The sequence below is a fragment of the Musa acuminata genome, unplaced genomic scaffold, assembly GCF_036884655.1.
Source record: "Musa acuminata AAA Group cultivar baxijiao unplaced genomic scaffold, Cavendish_Baxijiao_AAA HiC_scaffold_1075, whole genome shotgun sequence".
Classification (NCBI taxonomy): Eukaryota; Viridiplantae; Streptophyta; class Magnoliopsida; order Zingiberales; family Musaceae; genus Musa; species Musa acuminata.
The window spans coordinates 10,615-35,034 of record NW_027021289.1 but is presented as its reverse complement, the minus strand read 5'-3'; the positions used below and the strand labels follow the sequence as shown (position 1 = coordinate 35,034).

Here is a 24,420-nt window from a genome sequence, read left to right as displayed (position 1 = left end):
GATTCGCCATAACCGGATCCGATTTAAAAGTGTCACCGGAGCACGTCCTTGCGGTTTCTGCCTCGCGCGCGGTAAGAGGAGGCGGAGGAAGGGAAGAAAAGAGAGAAGCGATGAGTATCGTACCGAAGGAGACGATTGAGGTGGTCGCGCAAAGCATTGGCATCGCCAACCTCTCCCCCGATGTCGCCCTCGCCCTCGCCCCCGATGTTGAGTACCGCCTCCGTGAGATCATGCAGGTTCTGCACAAAAATCCTCCTCCTTCCCTTTAGGGTTTTCTTGAGGTTCTGAGTTCCGGTTCTTTCAGCCTGATTCTTTGTTTTCTTTTGTTTCCGTGGCCTCTGACGTGGTGACGGTCTGCGCAGGAGGCGATCAAGTGCATGCGCCACTCGAAGAGAACGATCTTGACGGCGGATGACGTGGACAGCGCGCTTAGTCTGAGGAATATTGAGGTTAGTAGGGTTCGTTTATGTGCGCCTTCTACCTTCGAATTTTGCTTCCTTTTTCTTTCTTTCGGCGGGGTTTTATTTGAATGGCTTTTGATGCGGGACCACGAGATCTGTTGCTTGTAAAGGTACAAATTTTAGCTTCTGCTGATACAAATTGCTTCCTGCTGCTGTGGATTCGAACGAATGTTGTGGGAACCTCGAATAAACACCATTTTTCTTCTCTCTTCACAGTCCCGTAACAGTTTCGAATCGAGAACCACACTTGACCAACTTGATTTAAAAAGTAAGACCTTTATTAGGGTAAGTACTGGTTATTATTCCCTCCATATCGATTATTCTGGGTACCAAATGAGGCAATGTACTAATTCATCACTCTTAGAGTTCCTTGTGTGAAAAAAGAGAACGTATATGTTAAGCATCCTGGGTTCGACTCACTTCAACAATGTTAGTCCTTACTGTGGTTTGGCATGTCCCTCGCCTTCTGATGACATTGTTAGTTTTTCTTCCATTGTCAGTATCTTGGTGAAAGATTCCTGTGTTGTTACCTAGAGTTAGCTATAAATTTTGTGAAACATGCAAAATTTAGCTGTAACACCATCACTTTCATTGTGAAACTAGCTAGTCTCTGTAGTCCACTATGGTGGTTTCATTTCCGCTTTCTCTGATTACCAAGTAATCTTTCACAAGGATTTTCAGTTCTTTTGACAATATGTTTAGTTTGAATCAGGGAATATTTGTGCTCAGAGGATTCTCAATTGGGTTGGAAATCAAAAGAGATTTGTTTGAAACTTTTTGTGTGCCTTTTGAGTAACATCACATCAAAACATAATTATTGTAGATGTGTTTTTTCTGTCACAGCCTTTATATGGATTTGCATCTGGGGATCCTTTGCGGTTCAAAAGGGCTGTAGGGCACAAGGATCTGTTTTATATTGATGACAGAGATGTGGATTTCAAGGAGGTATGTGAAGTTGGTATTTTGGTATAATTTATATTGCTCCACAGACACTGTCATTTTTGCTGGCATTGGGAATCTGCAGGTTATTGATGCACCCTTACCCAAAGCACCACTTGACACTGCTGTTGTGGCACACTGGCTTGCTATTGAGGGGGTCCAACCTGCGATTCCAGAAAATTCTCCTGTTGAAGGTTTTATTTCCCTATGTTCATGACAGAGTTAATATGCCTTTCTTTCTTGTCAACTTGGCTAGTTTTCCTCAAATTCTTTGTCAGAAAAGATGAAAGAGTGGGACTGATAGTGTGATAGGTGGAATTGGATAAAAAATTGATCAGAAAGGAGCATTGTGAATCTATCTCACATCTCCAACTGTTAAGTAATTTAGAATATGTACCTTGTTTTTCTTGTTGACATATTATATCTTAGGCTTGCCACAGCATGTGAGCATGGCAGTGTTAGTCATCTATATGAGACAGCACTTATGAAATTCAAAAGACATATTCTATTTCCTCTTTGAAGCAAATAATTCATGTCAGGATTTAGAATTTGACATGTACCTGTGCTCACACTTTACATTATTAGAATTGGCTAATTGGATGCCAGAAATCCCTCATCCTTAAACTGGAATTGGATAATTCATATGTTCACACCTGTAGATATCCAGCAGCATCAGCTAATATTAAAATGAACTCATACATGAAGAAGACTTGTACTATTTGACCTAAATTTTGTAACACAGAGTTAAGGGCCAAAATATCCTGAGATTAGTTGCATAGTAACACCCTGTCCCTTAATAGTATCTTTTGAGAATGTTTATGCTGCAGTTGGACCTTATTCCTTACATGAGGCTTAAACCTCTTGGAAAGTGGAACAAAATCTATTATAGGCTGATGTACATCCTGCTTGCGAGCTTTCTGGCACTCATCATTTTTTTGTGTGCTTGCAATATGTTGTCTCTTTATGGAGTTGACCTTTTAACATAAGAAAGAAGAATATTACAATCATTACAAATCATAAAGATAAACTTTCAAATATCTAGTATTAAATTGACTTTTCATTTCTAGTATGGTCCTCGTGAAAGATGCATGCATAAGTACATAGACATAGACATCCACACCTAATGAAGTTTCTAGTACATAGCCTGAGGAAGCATGTTTACTACATTTTTAATTCTTTGAGGGTTATGCATGAATCTTTTAAACTTTGATGGAGTATGTGAAGTTTTAAACCCAACAATCATGGAATTCACCCTAGTTTGTTTATTCCTCGATCTTTAGATATTTGCAAGTTACTCAATCTCCTCTCTTGCTCCTCAAATCATCAATTCTAGAAATTCTAAATTTTATTTATAATATCCACCTCTCTTTTGGTCATATTGTTCTCTAACTAGAACTGAGATTGATTGTTGTGCATATTATTTCTAGCAACTGTAGCCCCATCTGAAAATAAGAAGTCTGATAACAGCAAGGATGATGGACTTCATGTTGATCTTAAACTTCCTGTTAAGCATGTATTGTCTAGAGAACTCCAGGTATTTTTTCCTTATTCCAGTAACTCAGTTTAGGTTCTCTTTTGGTTCTCATTGTTATATTTTATAAGCTTCCTTAAAAGAATTATGTCATAGTTGTTTTCTCTTAATTTTTTGTTGCAGCTCTATTTTGACAAAATTACTGAGCTTACTGTGACTAGGCCTGAGTCCATCCTCTTCAAGGAAGCATTACTGAGTTTGGCAGCGGATTCAGGAATTCATCCATTAGTTCCATATTTTTCGTACTTCATTGCTGATGAGGTCAAGTTTGTCAATCACAAATCAGTAGAATATATCATCTTAGGTCATACATTTGTATAAACCATTTCTTGTTGCAGGTTGCCCGAAGCTTACATGATCTTCCTATCTTGTTTGCTTTGATGCGTGTGGTCCGAAGCCTTCTCCATAATCCACATATTCACATAGAACCTTATGTATGTCATCTTTTTGTGGATTGTATCCAGTGTATTTGTTGGCATGAACTTTGATATTTATTATGCTGATCCTTCTGACACTATATTTCGGACAATACTGTACAGCCACCCACATTCCTTCTAATTAATGGTTTTTTCTCATGTACAGTTGCATCAGCTGATGCCATCAATTATAACATGTGTGGTTGCCAAAAGGTTAGGGAGTAGAATAGCTGATAGCCACTGGGAACTCAGAGACTTCTCTGCAAATCTAGCTGCATCAGTGTGCAGAAGGTTGGACATTCTGTGTCAAATGTAGAACTTATTCTAATTCTTTAACAACACTTCAATATTCCAAAAAAAATTAAATAAAGAGTGCTCATCACTGTTTAGCATAGGGAAAATATCTAGATACAACTTATCAGTAGAATAATGCTGAAACAGAAAAATTATTATAAACTTCTATGCATATGGTTGTAAGGGCATCCTTTTGTTTGACTAATCTTGTACATCTCCCTGTTCTTTCCAAAAGTTTTTATATGAACATCTTGCATGCAGTAATCTGCAAGGAGCTTATATCTGTTAGCATCCTCGAGATTCAACATTTAAGTGGTTGGATGAAAAAATGATGACATTTGGGACTTTCAAACGTCAGTCCCATAAACATATGAATCAGGGATGGGATGGGTAGCCTTGCTTTTAGTCTCGGGGATGACAGTTAGCCCATGTTGTGCTTTTGGCAGTAGTTTGACATGTTCTTTTGTTTGCATGATTACATGGCTTTTAAGTCTCTTTCAATATTGTTATGATAGTCGTGTCTTAGTTTAAAATGCACTTTTAAAGGTGCTTTTGAAATGCCATTCATCTTAACCAACTGTGATCAAAATATTGCTAGTCAAGCGAAAGTAATCAAGTGCACCTATGAAAACAAGGTGAAGTGCAGACATCTAAATGCCCAATATAATATGTAAGTTTATTACAATAACTAAGACATTACTTCTGAGCTTCAGTGGTTAGTATTTACTCGTTTAAGATGGGTAAGTCATCAGAAAAGCTCTTGTTTTCATATTTAACAACTTAAAAATAAGTAGTCACTGCTTACTAGTGTGCAGTCTTCCATTGCACCAGCAAGAAGTTGCATTATATCCTTCTCTGATTGTCATTTTTTCTAAGAAGAGATGAAAATTGTGATACCTATAGGCTAATGTTTAGGTCTTGGAACAGTTATGTCGTGATGCAATTTGCCTGAGCAGTGATGTTACATGCTTGTGATGAATTGTCTATAACATTTTATCAGGTTCCAGTACTTTAATTCCCTTGAAGCATCATTTTGTGTATTCTTAGAGAACATTTGCACATTTGGTCATTTATGCTTTGAACTCCAGTTCTGAGTATCAAATTCGCTGATAATTCTTTGAACAGATATGGTCATGTGTATCACAACCTGCAGTCCCGATTGACAAAGACACTGATTAATGCTTTTCTGGATCCATCTAAAGCACTGACACAACATTACGGTGCCATTCAAGGCCTTGCTGCACTGGGACCTGGTGTGGTAGTTCCTATTACTCTGTCTTTCTTGCAATCTTATTTCTGCTTCCAACTGATAGGTGTATCTCAATCTTGCTAGGTACGTCTTCTAGTTCTGCCTAACCTCGAGCCATATTTGCAACTCTTAGAGCCTGAGATGCAACTGGAAAAGCAGAAGAATGAGATGAAGCGGAAAGAAGCTTGGCGAGTATATGGTGCCTTACTGGTATGTCTTATCCATTTCTTCAGTTATATCTTAAAAATATATATTGAAACATGATTCTTATTTGTAGACTGCATATTTCAGTGTGCTGCAGGTAAATGTTTATATGACCGGCTCAAGTTGTTTCCAGGTCTCTTATCTCCTCCAAAACATAAAGTTTGGAGGAGTAATGGAAAAGTTGCAACTAGCACACCGAGTAAGCAATTTTGTTTATTCTTGAATTTTTAGTTGCTACATTTTTTCATTCCATATATCTTATTCTTGTCAAACAATTTTTGCGCAGAAATGCTATCTATCATCATCGTCTTGTGCTCCTCTTTTTTGTTCCATAAGGACTTAGCAACTTCTTTGTTATTCATCTCTAACAGTAGTTCATCAGCATTATCGTTGATCCTGATCTGTGAGGAATCTTCAAGAGTAATGGTTAAACTGAAAAACCTGGGACTTCTGTACTAGGGGATTTTCTCTCAAACTGGAGCAAGGTGGAATTCTGATAGAATGGTAAAGGCTTCTGAAATGATGCAGGATGGGGTTTTGGTAATAACAGTGACAACAAAGCTATTATTTAAAGGAAGTTCCAAATTGATCAGATGGTGTTAGTCACATTCCATCATGACTCCAACCCTATCACCACAAAATTTTCAGATACTGGAGTAAGGTGTAGCTGTTGTAGTATAGGAAGGGCTTCTAGAAAGATGCAGGATGGGGTTTGGTAATAACAGTGTAATAATACAAGACACTAGAACCAAGCAAAAAAGTACTGAGAGGGGGAAAGAAGTCTTGAATTTAAACGAAACTCCAAATAACTGAGGTGGTGGTCACAATATGACTCGCTGAACTACGCTGGACATGATAAGTTTGTTTACAATCGATTGGCCTTTCTGAAACCATGTCTAGTCATGATGGTGGTACACATGATTGCAACATGCATGCATGGTGGTACACAAGAATTTCTAGGAATCTGGTGGTGTTTGCACGGTGTTGTGCGTCTGTTGTGTGGCGAATCCAGATTTAGAGTTTTGTTTGTGTATCTATCACTGATGGACAATAATAGATTTATACACTTACGGACAAGTTAATTTTTTTGTATCATTGTGCTAATTACTTTGCTTCTTGGAGCATCATTGAGAGCAGTGTAGATTTTTCATGTTTGATGGCAGGCTTTCATGGTGACGAGACTTAATCTTAATTAATTTTCTGTACTTTTCAGTTTGATGCTCCACTCAAGACATAACTAACTTAAAGAGGACATATGACATGGTGGTCTGCCATAAACAGACTAGTCAATCCGTACCTACTTTTACTACTTTACTGTAATATAAACATAACAAATTCTCTTAAACTTGGAAATGCCATTGTATATGCTCTTGGATAAGTGTTCTTTTCTTTCACCAAATAGCTAGTCAATATCGTTATAATTTCTAAGAGTTTTTTGTTTTCTCGTGCAACCAGACAAGCGCAAGCCAAGCGCCATCCACTCTATGCAGCAGCCACCATTTAAGAAGATGGCAGTTGATGGAGCTATAGGTACCATGCAACCGATTGCCATGACAACCGGCTCGCAAGGTGCAGAGGACAGATTTCCTACACAATCATCTGGAACCGGTATGGGGCAATCGTCTGCTGCAGGGCAGGTATCGGTCGAGGCATTCGGAGGTAGAAGAACACCGACTGGATCTGCCGTGTTGGCCCAAGCCTGGAAGGAGGATCTTGATGCAGGGCATCTCTTGGCATCACTGTATCAGTTATTTGGTGAGGGCGTGTTGTCATTCATTCAGCCGGTGGAGATGTCTTTCTTTATCTGAGCCTCTGTTAAATCATGAGGTGCTTCTGCCACCGAGATTGGTGCATCTGCAACTTTTACAGGATGACACTCCTTTTAAGGGTGTAGTGATATTTATTTATATGGTGATGGCTGCTATGCCCTGTTTTGAGATGAAACTGCTGTTGTTTGAACCGTGGTTTGCTGTGTACTGGTCCGAGGGTGGACCATGATCCAAAGTAGATTAAAATTTTGATCGAGTTATAAAAATCTGATGGATATATTGTTCTTAATTTAGATCTTTATATTTTACCTCTGTGATTTAGGTTATTGGGTTTAGGTTCAATAAGTTAACGATGCCCTATTCTATTCCGAATATTATATTAAAAAATTGAGTTGAAAGTTCTTTGCAAACCTTCTCCCTCCCATTCAAATCTCTTCCATAGAATTTGGTTAAAGAGAAAGTCTAATTTATCAAGAACTTTTATATTTCATAACTTAATAATTTAACCTATGGGCTTAATGTAAGAAGATTGTTGTTTGTTTTAGTGACTTGGTTTTAGATAGTCAATTATCAGATCCGTACCGATATAGCACGCGTCGGCACGCTTGGGAAGGTGGACCTGAAAAGAATCTATTTCTCACTTGGAAGGCTTCAGAGAAATGGTGTTTAAAAGTCTGTAAAGTAAAACACCTCTTAAATGAATGATCATAACATCAACTTCACTGTGGTTTCAATAAACTCTGGCAAAGAGAATGCGATGCAGGTAATAGATTATATTGGCACTTGGGCAAGAAAGATGGGTTCAAAATCACCTGCGATCAAATCATCCATCATAAATAATATCCAACAATACATCCAACACAGACAGCAGGATATCTTCCAAAGATGGCTCATTAAAGTTGGAAGTAGTCATTAGATTCCATCAACAAACAAAAGCATTTTGCCTAGCACTAGCTTCAACTTGGCGACTAAAAGGACCAAAGCTCACATAACAAGTTAGTCCCGGGGAGAACAGATCAAGGAGATCAATGTGAACATTTTAATGTATATAAAGAAACAAGAACTCAAGTTCCCTACCGATTTGAATCACAGTGTATATATAAATTTCTATGGAAGTATCGCGAGAGACTTCTTGATGCAGCTCCAGATAATTAGAAACAAGATTGGAACCTCCTTTGGTTTTGAGAAGTGGATGGCGCACATTAGAAATTAAATCATTACCAAGTGATGCATTAGAATCTGAAGTCTGGCTCCACGTCCATTGCCCAGGCGAATTTTGCAAGTAGTGACTTGTTAAATATCTGGATGGCATAACAGGCCAAGAATTATAAATATGAGAAATGAGTTTTCTGTTGGGAGAAATAAATATATGTATTTGACCGTGGAGTAACATCTAATAAATTAAACCATCTACTGGATGCAATCGCTAATGGATGAAAATAAGTTTCATAAACGCTAAGGTTAAGAGAATTTTCAGAAATATAAAGTAGCAGATGATGAACCTTCTCGATGGGAACTTCATGGCGCTTGCACCATGCAACCGATATTCTGGGATCAAGGTAATTAATCTTTGATGTTCCAAGTGCAACTGTTTTCAAATCCTCCTTTATTTTCTTATCCAACTCCATCTTCTCGATCTTTGCATCAACCTGAGCCAGCTTCTTTTCTATCCTGCAACTTGAAATGCATCAGATCAGACATTAAAAGAAATTTCAAGTTTGAGTCTCCAGATAAGTATATTACACTTCAGGGGACAAGTTTTTCTTTGTCTTCCCTTCTCTATCTTTGAGTGGAGGCTTCCCTTTCCTAGCCCTACTCAAATCCATCTCCAATTCCTCTCTCTGGGTCTGTTTGCAACACATAAATCACATAGGTATCTTTAGAGAAAAATTTACAGAAAATAAATCAACAAGAACTTGTAAAACAATAGACCTTTAAGTCGTTTATCTTCTCATTTAACTTAGACATCTGACTTTCGTGGGACTTTGAGACACTACGCTGATGATTACAAATAATTGCAACCTGTTTTGTCACAGAGACCATCAATTGTGATCAGGATTTAAAGCTACACAATCAATGAATAGACAAAAAAGAAGCCACCACTACCTCTTTGTTTGCATGCTGATAGACAGCGATCTTTTCAGGAAGAGTGCCATCCTTGGTTTCTTTATTCAACTGTGATATCATGGCAAAATAATTATGGACAAAAAGGAACCAAAACCCATTTCTCTAGTCAATAGGATTTCAATACATTGATGACAGTGTGGAATGAAATATCGATTAAAAAAAAGGTGCACATTTGAGGTGACAATAAAATCAAGTATTAGTAAAAGATATAGTATATAGTCTAGAGATCAATAGACTTATAAAAACATGTTTCAATACCCAATAACATCATTCTCCAGCACTCAAGAGCAGAAATACAACTATACATCAGTATTGCATGGAATACCAAGCTATTCATTATCAGAAAGCAGGTCAGAGGAAAGGAGTTGATAGAATTTGTGGACTGTCGTGCTTACAGAGGAAAATCATAGAAATTTGCTGTCAGCTTCATACTTACTATATCATCCAAAGTAATAGAAGCATTGTATGTACGGAAAACTTTGGCGGTAAGCCCAGGCATGAGTTCCTTCAAATGTGCATTGAGTTTGCTTGTGTCCAGCAGGTCAAATAGATCATCACCCTTACTTTTTCTGCCTCCATCACTCTTTTTAGCTGATGAATAATAATGTATAATTAACGTTCAAACATACTGTTGACAGAAACTGGACATACAAATTTATGTAGTCACCTCTCACCAGTTTGGAATTCTCCAATTGCTTTATAGACAGGCAGTTCAACTACTACAGTATTCAAGTATCTGATAGAATCTTTACCCAGGAAGTCAAACTGGAGAGATAAAAAGTGTTAAAATCATTCGAGGAATGAATGAAACAAAACAAGTGGGTATACCTAAAAGATTATACCTTTAACATATTTGGAGGCACCAACTCAACATTCTCCACCTTTAGAGTGCAGCAACCAACGGTATCAGCCTCGTCATCATCCTGTAAGAATGTTCGAGGAAAAAGAATAAACAGGCAACATCTCAATGTAAGAAACAAATATAATCAATTGCTCTTGCAAGATAAGATACACCCAGCACAAGAGCAACCATCCTGAAAAGTAGGATGGCAAAATTTCCCATGGTCATTAGCTGAGGAAGTATCCCTCAGCAACCTGGAAAACTACGGCCAACAAAAACAACAGCAAAAATGATAGTAAATTTTGATCTTCATGTTTAAGTCCTTCAAGATTGATCCTGGCGAAATCTGATGGATAAGCAGTCAAGGTTAGGACCATCAGCAATTTGATGTTTCAGTGTCAAGTGAATGAATAACTATGATGCAGCTCATTCGATATCAACCTCTCATGGTGAATAAGAATTTTACTAGGCACAGTGACTATAAGAAATCCAGAGTGCATGGAATTTTATGAGGCATTGTAACAAGCTTAAAGCTAGATTGACGCCATCAAAAAGTAGTAGGATAGGATTAGATCAAAGTTTTGCTAACAAGGTATAATATAATAAGTCAAACTGCAACTTATAAGTTCTCAATAAACTGAGGTATCAACAAATAGGAACACCTCAACATAAGCTCATGTTTATATGTCGCAACCACATTTCATAATGTGTAAGTTGGAGACAATTTACAAGCTTCACCATCCATTCAATCATCAGCCTGTTCTTTTCGGAAATTACATAGCTAACCCATCTAGGTTACCAACAAAACTTGTAAAAAGAACATCTTGCAATTAATATGCATGTGTTTGGGGGGAAAGGTTGATATGGTCTGGCCTAGTTTTCAAGATCAAATACGAGTTGACCAGATAGTTGAAAGGGTTAGAAAAATTGGAAATTTAGACACTAGCAAAACTCAAACGTACAACAATGCAGAATAAACGAGGATCAAACTGTCGAAATGATACTGATTTACCTTTTCATTGCCAGCCCTAAGTGCTAGCTTATCAATAAGGTAGGTTGCTACTGCTATTTGCCGCTTTGTTGGATCTTTACTGGTAAAGTCCCTTGTATAATTCGCACGAATATTGTGTATATAATTCTGTAAAATAAATAGAATATTATAAGAGACATGCACCAATGTCTAATGGTGGACACTAGAGATTTTTAACAAAATCCTAATTCTTTCTACTTAATGCCTAGGGACCAATATACTGGTCAAAATTCATGCATGTTATCGGTTCCAAAGGAAAAAAGATCAAGCAATCAGTACCTTCAACAGCCTCGCTTTCTCATACTTCTCTTTGTCGCTTTGTCCTTTTAATGAACTGCTGGCTGCCAAAAAGACATACTTGAACTCTTTTGGATTTATGGGATCATTCCAAAAAGCCAACCATGTGACAGTGTTATCATGTTTTACTTCTTTCCACCTGAAAAAGGAGACTCGAGTGCTGAATTTAGAATGCTCACTAGTAATTTCATAGTATTTTTGAATTGCATTACCTTTCACCAGGTATTGGACATTCTGGAATTGGTGCTTCTTTTCCTATATTGATTGTAATATCACTTGGGCGAATTCTCTTTTTCAGCTTTCCCATCTAAAATTTCATAAACAATGCAAGATGTTTCTGAATTTATACTCATCCTGTCAGACGGCTAATAACAGTTATTAGCAGTATAGTAATGATGGGAATAGAACCTTTGGATGCTCTCCTCGGCCTCGAAACAACCCTGGTGGTTCAACCCTAAAATTTCCAACCTATAAAAACCAACTCATTAGCTCTAGGCATTATAAATCAAAGACAAAGAATGGCCACAAACTTTACAATATGCATCACCATAATCAAGGTATAATACTTGACAAAATGCATCCTAGATGTCATAGCACTGATGAAGAAAGATACCTTGCATTATGTATCAGTTCTCTTCCAAAAAAACCTATGCTGAGAGTACCAATTTAAAAAATATATATCTATTCAAGAAACTTGTAGGTGACTTCCAAAATTCAAAGCATCTATCACGGATTTACTTATCATGTGGTGGATGGTATGTTTCAAGCTGCATAAAACATGCCCATAACATAACAAACTTGTACTAAACTCTAAATTTGATAAAAGTTACATGCACAAATCAATTCACGACTGTCAATAAAGAACAAACATGCAACATCTTAACACAAAGCCATGAGAACCAGGTAATAATATAATTCAAGTTTAAAAGCTTTCCTGTAAATAGAGATGCAGCATAAAACATGTTAACTACCAACTTCATATTACAAACCAAAACACTAACAAAGAACATGAAATTTGAAGTCAGAACTTAGAGTTTACCTTCTCTTTCACACCATCAACAATAGCCCACATGTATTTCTCCTCTTGCTTTAATTTCTCTTCCTTTAAGGCCTTCTTCTCCTACATAAGAAAAATAGACACGTAGTAACTCATACTTACTAACACAATAAGATAAATTTTAATTTGGAGGTAAAAAAAGAAATGACATGGATTGTTTTGTCCAAGATGCACTGTCAATTAATAACGACATGCGTTTGTTCCTCTCGATACATCTTTATTCCTTTTTTTTTGAACTATTGCAATAACAAAAGGAATTTTTGTGGCACAAAATTTTCAAATCACAGCTAAAAGTAGGGATGGTGAACAACATCTTAATAGTTCTGACTAACAATATTCTCAACAGATTTGCAATTTTATGCACATTTTAAATCATAGATGTATGATGAAAGTTTAGAATTTAATAACTTCAAATAGAAGTTGTACACTAAGCATTACTGACAAGAAAAATAACAAGGAAATCATTTAACAATCATGGTAAGTTATAGATGAAGAGCAAAAGACTAAAAGAAAGCCCTCTTCACAATCTAAGAACTTGCAATCAGTTATCCCCTAAAATGCAGTAATGGACAAGAAACAAACTCACAAAAGAATATAAATGTGATTATTCCTAGAGGCTTATTCTCCATAGAGAAAAGGGCCAGAAGTACATCAACGACAACTTCTAATGTATGCCAGCATCAAAATTCACACAATTCCATGTACAAGACTATATGCATGCAAATGAAGCAAATAGCTAAATCTATAGTTAATGTTAGATAATAACAAATTCAAAAGGTAAGAAACCATTGCTCGTGTGTCTATCTCATCAAATCACAGTATCAGATAACCTATATAGACAATTGCAGGGGAATTTACCTCAGTGCTCATCTGCTTCTTCTTTTCCTTCTCCCTTAGATGCCATTCATAAATTGGGGTGAAATCACACAGCTCAAATTTCTTAATTACATGACTTTTACCAAGTATTTGTCGCCAGTCATTCATGAAGTTCTTAATAAATTGGTTTTTGGTGGCATACTCTGTGTCCTTCATCACGGCAAACATTGTTGCAACCTGCAACCGGAGAGTTTAAGAAGTAAAAAAAGGAAAAAAAGAAAAAGATGTTTGAACCTGTAAATCATCAAAACTCCTTGCAGTTCGACAAAAATTTAACAAATATTACTGGTCTTTTTTGGAAGTACAGGAAGCAATATGCAGCAAAAGAGTGAAAGAAAAGGGAACAAATGTTGTAATTGTAGGACAACAAGTGACCCAAACATCTCTGAAAGCTAACCTCCTCTTGTTCGGGAGTCAGATCAACTGGTTGTCCTTTGTAAAGCATTTTAATGCCATGGGGATTGTATGGAGGAGGAAAAATAACACCATTGTGTTCCAAGGTAGTCCACTTCTGTCCCCCACCAGATCCAGGAGGCACCTTCAATATCTTTGAAAATTTAGAATCCTTATCTTTTTTCTTCATTTTCTTGATATCTTTCTTAAATAATGAATGATTTTTCTGAGACACATTCTTGCTGGTTGATGCGCTGTTAGAAGATACTGACTTCTTTATTCTTTGTGAAATTGACACATGATTGGTATCGTCTGCTTTTATTTCTTTCTTTACCGCAACTTCGTGCTTAACTTTCACAGAAGCAGAGGTTTCAGAAACTTTTGCTTTCTTAACTGATGAAGAACCTGTAGGATCAGGATCACCAAGAGGCCGCTTCTGTCCACCACCAGAGGACCTATTCTCACTATTACCTTCCTTCTTGCTAGAACCATTTAATTTTAACTTAGAAGACAAAGGCTTGTCATCTGAAGTTGAACTTTTCATAGATGAACTGCCAATGGCTTTTGACTGAAACCTAGAAAGAAGAGGTTTTTCATCTTCTGAATCATCAGAGCAACCCTTGATATCTGAGTTAATCTTCAGGGTAGGCTTTGCAGATTGTGTCTTCATGGCATGTGAGGGACCACCTTTATTGACAACAGTCGAAGAAGAAAATTTTAAGCTCAGTGGCTTCTCATCATCAGAATCATCAGAATCCTCTCTTTTGATGATTGGCTTGTCCAGATTCTTCTTATCTGTACTCTTGTTTACAAACTTGTGATCTGAGGAATGCATATGTGTCTTCTCTGAGCCCATGGAATTTTTCTTTTGAACTGCTGCTGGTGGTGAATTAAGTCTATGGCTTAATGGTTTACCATCATCTGAATCATCAGATTCTCGAACTTCAAGAGATGACACATCCTGATACTTTGGTCTCACATCATTGGTTGTGGATTTATGATAGGATATGTGTTTTGACTGGACAGAGACCGAAGACTGTGAATGTGAGATAGGCTTCTCATTCAATGTCTTTGCAGTAGGGAGCACTTCAGCACTTTGCAAACGAGAGTTCTCACCATTACGAGCAATTTGACCAGAAACAAGATTAGAACCATCATGCTTTTGAGTTGTCTTCTTTGATGTAGAGCTCAAGTGGCTTTGTTTCGATGAAGAATTTGGCCTCTTAAAAATAATAGGTCCCTCGTCGTCTTCTCCACTGTCATTCATAACTTGATTGATGCAACCATGAACAGACATTAGCTATATTTTAGTTTGTCCACGTAGACCGAGTTCCACCTGAAATACATACAAAATTCTGGAAGCTGAAGCAAGAAGGTAGGAAAAAAGAAAGAAACTTGGATTCACAATAAAATAAAAACAATTTTTGTCAGACATTCACAGCGCAAGTGAAGCTAACGTTGAATCAGGAAACAGATCAAGGAATCAGCTCATTCTCTACTAATCCATTTACATGTGTTGGTTCCTAGAGACACTAGCATCTACATTTCTCAGTGCACATAGTTGATCATATAAATGTTTATCTATTGAAGAAAGCAAAGAATACTTTAAGACTTTGGTTTCAGAGCTAAGAGGATCAATCAAGATATGTCATTTTGAAAGCATTTTTGCATAGTACATGGGAGACATGAGTAAATGCGAATAAAAGTTGCAGGTCTCACATCAATCACATCCAGGAAACCTGGATCTACCTCTCAAAACTCACAAATATATCATCCATTCTCCATCACTTAGTAAGCCCTAAAATGAGTCCTCACCGTATAAATGGCTGTTGCAGCAGACATGCATTTTCTGCAAGTAAACATGCACATATAGGGACCATCTACAACATGTACAAGCACTAATTCCAGTTCAAGATATCATGCTCATAGTCGGCCTAAAATACAATCCACCAAAGACAACGATACAATGCGCGTTCAGCTGCACATATTCACGACCACCCAGATTTTTGCCAACGAGCAACAAATCCACAGAAAACATAACAAAACCAACAGATTAAAGGGCACCAATCGACAAGGTTCCACTTTTAGCGCACCGATCGGACAAAGACAGAGGAACACCAAGCCAATTACAACTATTCTTAGAGGAGCTACCTGATTTCTTCCACGGCAGAGCAACTACCGATGAGGAAAGGGAAAGGAGCCGGAATCAAGAAGCTACTTCTGCGGAGCTTCGAGATTAGGGCTCTCCCGGTAGTCGATTAGGGTTTCTTGGGCGAGCGATGCTTCCCTTTTGGCTTTGTCCCGTCTCTTTCTTCCCCAAATCCGTGAGGGTTGGATTTCTCTTGTTCTTGTAGGATCAAATCTTGCAGAAAACACCCTCGGATTTTACGGAATTGTATTCATAATATTTATTTATTTCTTCGGATTTAAATACCCTCTCCTTTTCCGTTACAGTTGCATATTGATTTGGTTTGGTTTGGTTTGGTTTGGTCAAATTTTGATTAGATTTAAAATTAGGAAGGAATTGATTGGCTTAAATCCGCTTAATCTATATATTTATACATATAAGACAAATATTATCATTAATTTTATAACGTAAGAGTATATAATAGAAGAATTCATGTATTGTCGTATTTAATTTTGACTCCGACGGGGTTATGTATGATTAGTTCCAATCCGGCTCAAGTTAGCACCATGATCTAACTCGAGTTCCAAAGCGATCGAATCGGTCCTAGTCCATGATCGGGTTGGGTTGGGTCGAGTCGATCGAGTTGCGTTCAATTGATCGAGATAGATCAATTTGGATATATCTAATCAAATTAAATCAATTTAAAACCGACTAATATGACTCGATTAATTAATTTATATTTTTAAATAATTTAATATATATATATATATATATATATATATATATATATATATATATCTTAAATGAACCGATTCAATTTAATTGAACCCAATCAAATTTTTGGTCCAATTAAATAACACTATAAGATTTATAAAATTGAATTCTTATCATTTGTAAAATTAGACCTTTGTGTTGATTTGATTAATCAGTTTGAATTGGTTAAAGGTTTATGATAGCGAATTTAATCGGATTGGTATCTTTTCAATCAAAATCACTTTTGTTCAACCTGGTTAAATCGATGGATATCTGTTATGTTATTTATTATGGCACTATTTGAGAATAGTAGCGGCTTGTTGGGGGTGTTTAAATTGATTAGCATCAAACTGTTAAGATCAAATCAAATCTCTTTTCTATTTGATTCAATTAAAGTAAGATAGTTTTAATCAAAATCGATTTGGATCTATCTAATCGAATAGATTCAAAACCGATTAATCTGACTCAATTAATCAATTTATAATTTTAAATAATTTAAAAATATATATCTTAAATGAAATGATTCAATTTAATTGAATCGAATTGGAATCAAATTGAAATCAATTTAGATCAAATCAATTTAAAACCTGACTAATATGACTCAATTAATTAATTGAGTTAAATCGAGTGATATATGATATTTATTGTGATAGTATTTCAAATAAGGACCAATTTGAGAATGATAGTGAAGTGTTTAAACTGATTCATATCAAACTGTTAAGATAAAATCAAATCATTTTTTTTTGTTGGATTTGATTAAAGTAAGATAGTTCTAATCAAAATTGATTTGGATCTATCAAATCAAATCGATTCAAAATTGATTAATCTGACTCCATTAATTGATTTATAATTTTAAATAATTTAAAATATATATCTCAAATGAAATGATTCAATTTAATTGAATCGAATTGGAATCAAATTGAAATCAATTTAGATCAAATCAATTTAAAACCCGACTAATATGACTCGATTAATTAATTTATAAGTTTAAGTAAAATTATATTAAATAGAACCGAATCAAAATTTTGGTCCAATTAAATAACACTATAAAATTTATAAAATTAGACTTTTGTGCCGATTTGATTAATTAGTATGAATCGGTTAAAGATTTAGGATAGTGAATCACTTCAGTTTGAATGGGTTAAATCTAGTGATATATGATATTTATTGTGATAGTATTTGAAATAAGGACCGATTTGAGAATGGTAGTGAAGTGTTTAAACTGATTCATATCGAACTGTTGTTGGATTTTTTTGTTGGATTTGATTAAAGTAAGATAGTTCTAATCAAAATTAATTTGAATCTATCAAATCAAATCGATTCAAAATTGATTAAACTGACTCGATTAATTGATTTATAATTTTAAATAATTTAAAATATATATCTCAAATGAAATGATTCAATTTAATTGAATCAAATTGGAATGAAATTGAAATCAATTTAGATCAAATCAATTTAAAACCCGACTAATATGACTTGATTAATTAATTTATAAGTTTAAGTAAAATTATATTAAATAGAACCGAATCAAAATTTTGGTCCAATTAAATAACACTATAAAATTTATAAAATTAGACTTTTGTGTCGATTTGATTAATTAGTTTGAATTGGTTAAAGATTTAGGATAGTGAATCACTTCAGTTTGAATGGGTTAAATCGATTGATATATGATATTTATTTGAATGTATTAAATCGATTGATATATGATATTTATTGTGGCAGTATTTTAAATAAAGACCAATTTGAGAATGGTAGTGGCTTGTTGAGGTGTTTAAACCGATTCATATGGAACTGTTAAGATAAAATCAAATCATTTTTTTTTGTTGGATTTGACTAAAGTAAGATAGTTATAATCAAAATCGATTTGGATCTAGCAAATCAAATCGATTCAAAACTGATTAATCCAACTCGATTAATTGATTTATAATTTTAAATAATTTAAAAATATATATCTCAAATAAAATGATTCAATTTAATTGAATCAAATTGGAATCTTAGTCAAATTAGATACCACAATAAGATTTATGTAATTGAGTTCAAAATATTTTTAAAATTAGACTTTTGTGTTGGTTTAATTAATCGGTTTAAACGGGTTAAGAATTTAGGATAGTAAATTCAATTGAATTGATATCCTTTAAATCAAAATCAATTCAGTTTAAATTTGTTAACCAAATGGATATCTTAGCATCCACCAATCTTGACCTTTAAGACGATCTTACCTCATGTTGATAATGATTAGTATTATATATATGTACAAGATCTATCTAATAGTATAAATTAGGTATATATTTTTCTTAATACGTTTTGTGCTATTCATTTTATATAAGTTCAATCGATTAATATATTATAACGTTTATAGTCTTCAAAACTGAACTATTAGTGAATCAGTTTTGATTTAATCAATTTTGGTGAAAGTTATGATTAACTTAGAGGTTTCAATTACATCCGTGGATATGATTTAACACTAAATAGTCAATTATCCTCGGGTTAACTTATTCAAATTTATTTAATCAAAATTGAATATAATCTATTTTAAATTAGACCAGTTCCAAATCGGTTAAATGATTATTGGAGATTGATTGAGTTAGGTTCTAGTTAAATCAAGTTCAATTAGATTATTGAGCTAGGGTTCAAATGAATTAAGAGTTAAGTGATATTCTTTCACATTAATGATATTTGAAAGATAAATTAAGATATTTTAAAATATTATTTTATTTCGATATGGACATGAGTAGTATGAGATGATTTTGTTTCTCTATCCGGTATTGGGAGGAATGTGTCCCTAATTTGACGAGTGACGAACACCACTTTATTCATTGTTAGAAGTGCAATATGAGTTTGTCTTCATCCTTTTTTTTAGAGAACATAACTTATCTCGTAAGATAAAACTTCTTTATCTGCATTAAAGGTGAGCTCCTTCGAGTATTTGATATACACTAGTGAGATGATTGACTTTTAGATATATATTTATTTTATAGTTGACTTATTGAGATTCTTACTTAGTGTTGCTAAATAAAACCTATGGCTAGTTATGGATTTTCAAAACAATCTCCCAATAGCATAGACTATTCTAATAGAGAATAGGCTTTTATCTAATATTAGGTAGAATTAGTTGGATTTTATTTTTGAGTTGATATTAGTATGTTTACTATTTTGAACTTTTATTTTAATAAATAAATAAATAAATTATAATAAATATTTATAATTTATGTGTATTAATAAAGTTATGATTATTTATTTATTTATTAAAGAGTGGAAAGATGTTGTAATTGTTGAGAAATCTTGGGGGCGACATCATATGTGCAGCGGAAGAATAAGAAAACAAAATCCCCGATTCCCAAAGAGATGTTCGTCGTCGTGCGAAGATTGGTACGCAAAAATCCGCGAAACTTAAAACTACGTATAGAGTAGATTGTGTTACCTAGGGAGATCGTATATTTCTGTTTCCTTGCAGATCATTAGGAGAGGGTGAAGGAGGTCAAACGTCCTCCTCTCTAGCGGTGATCCATACAGCAGGGCTACGACGACGCTCCTCAAAACTCCAGGCCTACTCTGAGGTGGAGAGGGGGAGGAGAATAGGAGAGGCAAGCAAAGGGTCTAGCCTATGAGGCTCTGAATCCCTCCTATTTATAGAGGCCCCTTGTCAAACCCTAATGGGTCCTCCCTAGTGGGTATTGGATCTACATCCAATAAGACAAGGGCTCCGTCGGATATCTCATATCCGAACCTCTACTCATCGCAATGCCTACCATATGTGTGTGACCCTCTAGGCTCAATATCGAGCTGGCCGTGAGTCATACCTGTTAGAACTCCTTCCAACTCAGTGAATTATTATCTCTGTAATAATTCACTCGACTCATCGACTACGGACGTACTAGGCCACTACGCCGTAGTCCCCAGACGATACAGGGGAATCCAATCCATTGGACCTGTCTGTCCTCAGTTATCGTGTATCTATAGTCCCTCATCCATCTAATATCCCAGAGACCGTATATCGAGCATGGTGCTGTCAGACCCATACGGTTTCTACTCGAGTCTCGCTCTAATCGGATTCTCCCGGAGAACTCTTTCTCTCTCAACCCGAATGACCCTGGCCTGGGATTTGTCTAAGCAAGAACACATGGGATATTCCTCTCATGACGCCGAGAGTAGATGATCCTCTATCGACACTCAATAGCCCTCGTAAGGTTGACTACCACTCCCAATGACCAGTTGTACTAGATCTGAGACAGCCAAACCTATAAGTCTGGTATCAAAGAGTGGAGCACTCATACAGGACATCCTTGGTGTCTCAAGTCTAAGGACCAGATACACCACTAGGACTACGGAATCGCTGTCTGACAATAAGGCATCATCAACCATCCAGCATTCCGTAAGCGGATCAATCAGTGAACTCATTCTCCAATGAGCACCTGTACTGTATCCCTAGTGTCCCTACACGAGAAACTATGAGACCAGTTGCATCCATCATATGGACGGGTATACAGCACACCAGTCTGTCCGGTTATCACGATGTCCCTCTCGAGTAACCTATGACCAGGATTATTTAGGATATGTGTTTAAAGGTGAATCGATCTCATTATCGTGATCTCATCACGATCTGATTCCCATTGCACAAATCCAAGGACATCATAATATATATATGCATTTATGCAATAGTTATAAAGTGATATACGCTAAAATATAATAAGCAAAAAGATTATGTATCAAGTCACACGTGTTATCGCTCACGTGATTGGCTTGCTGGGCACCTATGACTAGCAATCTCTCACTTGACCTAAAGCCAATCACCTATGTGTCTGATCCCCATCAGACCCCTGTGACGCTCAAAGACAATCTGAGACAACGGCTTTGTCAGTGGATCTACAATGTTATATTCGGATGGAACTCTTTCCACTGCTACATCTCCTCGGGTTATGATCTCTCTGATAAGCTGGAACCTCCTCAGAACACTTCTGATTAGACCCGGGTTCCCTTATTTGAGTAATCGCCCCATAGTTGTCGCAATATAAGGAAGCCAACTTCTCGCTATCTGGAACGACTCCCAAATCTGTGATGAACATATTCAACCAGACTCCCTCCTTTGCTGCATCTGATGCAGTAATATACTCCGCCTTTGTGGTCGAGTCAGCAGTGGTATCTTGCTTGGAACTCTTCCAGCACACTGCTCCTCCATTCAAGGTGTATACATACCCTGAATTCGACTTGCTATCATCAACATTAGACTAAAAACTTGAGTCAGTGTAGCCTTCAACCTTAAGGCTATTACCTCCATATACTAGTAAAAGATCCTTAGTCATTCTCAAGTACTTAAGGATACACTTTACTGCTTTCCAGTGCTCCAAGCCTGGATCCGCTTGATACCTGCTCATGACACTCAGAGCATGCGCTATATCAGGCCTAGTACATAGCATGACATATATGATAGACCATATTGCTGAGGCATAAGGTATCATATTCATGTTCGCCCTTTCTTCTGGAGTCTTTGGGGACATACTCGTAGAAAGCGATATCCCATGTCTCATCGGTATGAGACCTCTCTTGGAATTTTTAATGCCAAACCTTTTGACAATGGTTTCTATGTACCTGGACTGGGACAAGCCAAGCATCCTCTTGGATCTATCTCTATAGATTCTAATCCCTAAGATATAGGATGCTTCCCCTAAGTCCTTCGTGGAGAAGTGTCTAGATAACCAAGCCTTTACTGTGGATAGCATTCCTACGTCGTTCCCAATGATGAGGATGTCATCCACATATAATACCAAAAAGGTGATAGCGCTTCTACTTACCTTCATGTACACACAAGGCTCATCTTCGTTCTTAACGAAGTCATAAGATCTGATTGCCTCATCAAATCTTATGTTCCAACTTCGGGAAGCTTGCTTTAGTCCATAAATGGATCTAAGTAACCTACACACCTTATCTGGGTAGTTCTTGGACACGAATCCCTTAGGTTGCATCATATACACCTCCTCCTTGAGGTTCCCATTGAGGAATGCAGTTTTTACATCCATCTGTCAGATCTCATAATCATAGTGTGCTGCAATAGCCAATAGAATTCTGATGGATTTTAGTATTGCTACGGGTGAGAAGGTTTCGTCGTAGTCAACACATTGCCTTTGACGATACCCCTTAGCCACTAGCTTTGTTTTATAGGTCTCTACCTTTCCATCTACTCCGATTTTTTTCTTAAAGATCCACTTGCAACCGATGAGTACAATACCTTCGGGCACATCAACTAGGTTCCAAACCTTGTTGGAGTACATAGAATCTATCTCAGAATTCATGACTTTTTGCCACTTCCCGGAGTCTATACTCATAATAGCCTCCTCGTAGGTCTGAGGATCAATATCCTCAACATCCTCTCCTCTAATATGTCTCACATATCTATCAGGAGGATGGGATACTCTATCATACCTGCATAAAGTTGAAACTTGTGTATTAGGTACCTGAATAAACTCGGGCTGTAGAGTGATGCTTGAGCTTGGTTCTCCAACCTCGCTCAACTTTATCATTCTCCCACTATCTCCGCCAAGAATATGTTCCTTCTCAAGGAACACTGCTCTCTTAGCTACAAAGATCTTTTGGTCCTCGAGATGATAGAAATAATACCCACAAGTTTCCTTGGGGTATCCCACAAATTTGAATCACTCTGTCTTTGATTCTAACTTATCGGGGTTGTGTCTTTTAACGTGGGCAGGGCAGCCCCAAATCTTAACAACCTTAAGATCATGCTTCTTCCCTTTCCATATCTCATATGGTGTAGACACTACCGACTTAGTTGGAACTCTGTTCAGAAGGTAAGCTGCGGTCTCTAGGGCATATCCCTAGAATAAAATGGGTAGGTCAGCGAAACTCATCATGGACCGTACCATGTCTAATAGCGTACGATTCCTCCTTCTAGAGACACCATTGAGCTGAGGTGTATAAGGAGGTGTCCAAATATCCCATGGTCCTTGAGGAACCGAGTAAACTCTGTACTCACCTCCTCGATCTGATCGAAGAGTTTTGATACTCTTTCCAGTCTGGTTCTCTACCTCATTCTTATACTCTCTGAATTTCTCAAAGGCCTCGGACTTGCACTTCATTAAGTACACATATCCATACCTTGAGAAATCATCAGTAAAAGTAATGAAGTAGGAGTAACCACCAATGGCATGAGTTGACATGGGTCCACATACATCACTATGTATAAGTTCCAACAGCTCAGCGGCTCTCTCTCCAATTCCACTAAATGGAGAGTTGGTCAGTTTTCCACGAAGGCAAGGCTCGCAATTTGCATATGACACATAGTCGAATGGATCTAGATATCCATCATTTAACAACTTTTGAATCATTCTCTCATGGATATGACCTAGCCTACAATGCCATAGGTATGCACTGTTCACCTCATCTCGTTTCCTCTTAGACACTTACATTCATGATACGTGGAGTAGTGTCTTGCATAAACAAACCTTTATGCAATATTCCTCTCGTCAATCTCCCCCGCTAGAATTTACAATAAATTGTAGATGTGATAAGCAATACTGGTATCCAATACCAATGCACTATCACAAAAATCTAACAATTGGAGATTGATCATGAATGTACCTGAAGCTTCTCCAAGCTTCTATTTCGCCCTTTCTGCAAGGTACTCTTTGCAGTTCCTCTTCCAGTGCCCATCTTTACCACAGTGGATGCACTGGCCTTTGTCCTTTGTTGGGTCTTTCTTAGCAACCTTTGCTTTACCTGGTTTGCCCTTGCCCTTTCCCATCTTAAGGGGCCTTTTTGCTTTCCTTTTCTTTCTGGTCTCACTAGTGTAGAGAACTGGCTTCTCTTTCTTAATAGTACTCTCTACCTCCCTCAACATATTGAGAAGCTCTTGGAGAGTCACCTCAAGCTTGTTCATATTAAAATTCATTATGAATGTGAAAAGGAATCTGGTAGGGACTGAAGCACAATGTCCACACATAAGTTATCCTCTAGGACCATTCCTAGACCTATGAGTTTCTCTATCCACTCAACCATCTTTAGGACATGGTTCTGAACTGGTGTCCCCTTAGTCATCCTAGTGCG

The 24,420-nt window shown here is 36.7% G+C and overlaps 2 protein-coding genes across 3 annotated transcripts; one reads left to right on the top strand and one right to left on the bottom strand.

The window, feature by feature from the left end:
- The first annotated feature begins 46 nt into the window (after nt 1-46).
- LOC135666147 (transcription initiation factor TFIID subunit 6-like) lies at nt 47-7,038 on the top strand. The gene is made up of 12 exons (XM_065177709.1): nt 47-236; nt 363-449; nt 1,305-1,406; nt 1,486-1,594; nt 2,828-2,934; nt 3,055-3,192; nt 3,270-3,365; nt 3,514-3,638; nt 4,767-4,899; nt 4,975-5,100; nt 5,182-5,293; nt 6,550-7,038. Exons 1-12 carry the CDS (start codon nt 111-113, stop codon nt 6,900-6,902), a joined length of 1,614 nt encoding a protein of 537 aa, XP_065033781.1. The 5' UTR covers nt 47-110; the 3' UTR covers nt 6,903-7,038.
- A 700-nt stretch (nt 7,039-7,738) lies between these two features.
- On the bottom strand, nt 7,739-15,818 carry LOC135666149 (DNA topoisomerase 1 beta-like). Of its 2 annotated transcripts, XM_065177711.1 has the most exons (16): nt 15,636-15,818; nt 13,489-14,820; nt 13,074-13,268; nt 12,198-12,278; nt 11,567-11,626; nt 11,371-11,465; nt 11,141-11,297; nt 10,844-10,969; nt 9,833-9,913; nt 9,665-9,755; nt 9,427-9,581; nt 8,970-9,038; nt 8,796-8,885; nt 8,607-8,710; nt 8,366-8,534; nt 7,739-8,164 (listed from the first exon to the last, which is right to left on the bottom strand). In XM_065177711.1, the coding sequence occupies exons 2-16, from the start codon at nt 14,779-14,781 to the stop codon at nt 8,096-8,098; spliced, it is 2,835 nt and encodes a 944-aa protein (XP_065033783.1). In that variant the 5' UTR covers nt 14,782-14,820; nt 15,636-15,818; the 3' UTR covers nt 7,739-8,095. The 2 variants fall into 2 exon arrangements, with proteins under 2 accessions (XP_065033783.1, XP_065033784.1); XM_065177712.1 differs by lacking the exons at nt 9,833-9,913; nt 10,844-10,969; nt 11,141-11,297; ... (4 more) ...; nt 13,489-14,820; nt 15,636-15,818 and having other exon boundaries at nt 9,658-9,755.
- Between the last annotated feature and the right edge of the window lie 8,602 nt (nt 15,819-24,420).

What these genes read in the sequence shown, in the direction of transcription:
- LOC135666147 (XM_065177709.1), top strand. Translation starts at nt 111, where the DNA reads ATGAGTATCGTACCGAAGGAGACGATTGAGGTGGTCGCGCAAAGCATT. An exon ending in TTAGTCTGAGGAATATTGAG is followed by an intron (nt 450 to 1,304) that starts GTTAGTAGGGTT and finishes TTTCTGTCACAG; the next exon opens with CCTTTATATGGATTTGCATC. An exon ending in ATATTCACATAGAACCTTAT is followed by an intron (nt 3,366 to 3,513) that starts GTATGTCATCTT and finishes TCTCATGTACAG; the next exon opens with TTGCATCAGCTGATGCCATC.
- LOC135666149 (XM_065177711.1), bottom strand. Translation starts at nt 14,781, where the DNA reads ATGTCTGTTCATGGTTGCATCAATCAAGTTATGAATGACAGTGGAGAA. An exon ending in ATCAGCATGCAAACAAAGAG is followed by an intron (nt 8,886 to 8,969) that starts GTAGTGGTGGCT and finishes GTGACAAAACAG; the next exon opens with GTTGCAATTATTTGTAATCA. An exon ending in ATGAAGTTCCCATCGAGAAG is followed by an intron (nt 8,165 to 8,365) that starts GTTCATCATCTG and finishes TATGCCATCCAG; the next exon opens with ATATTTAACAAGTCACTACT.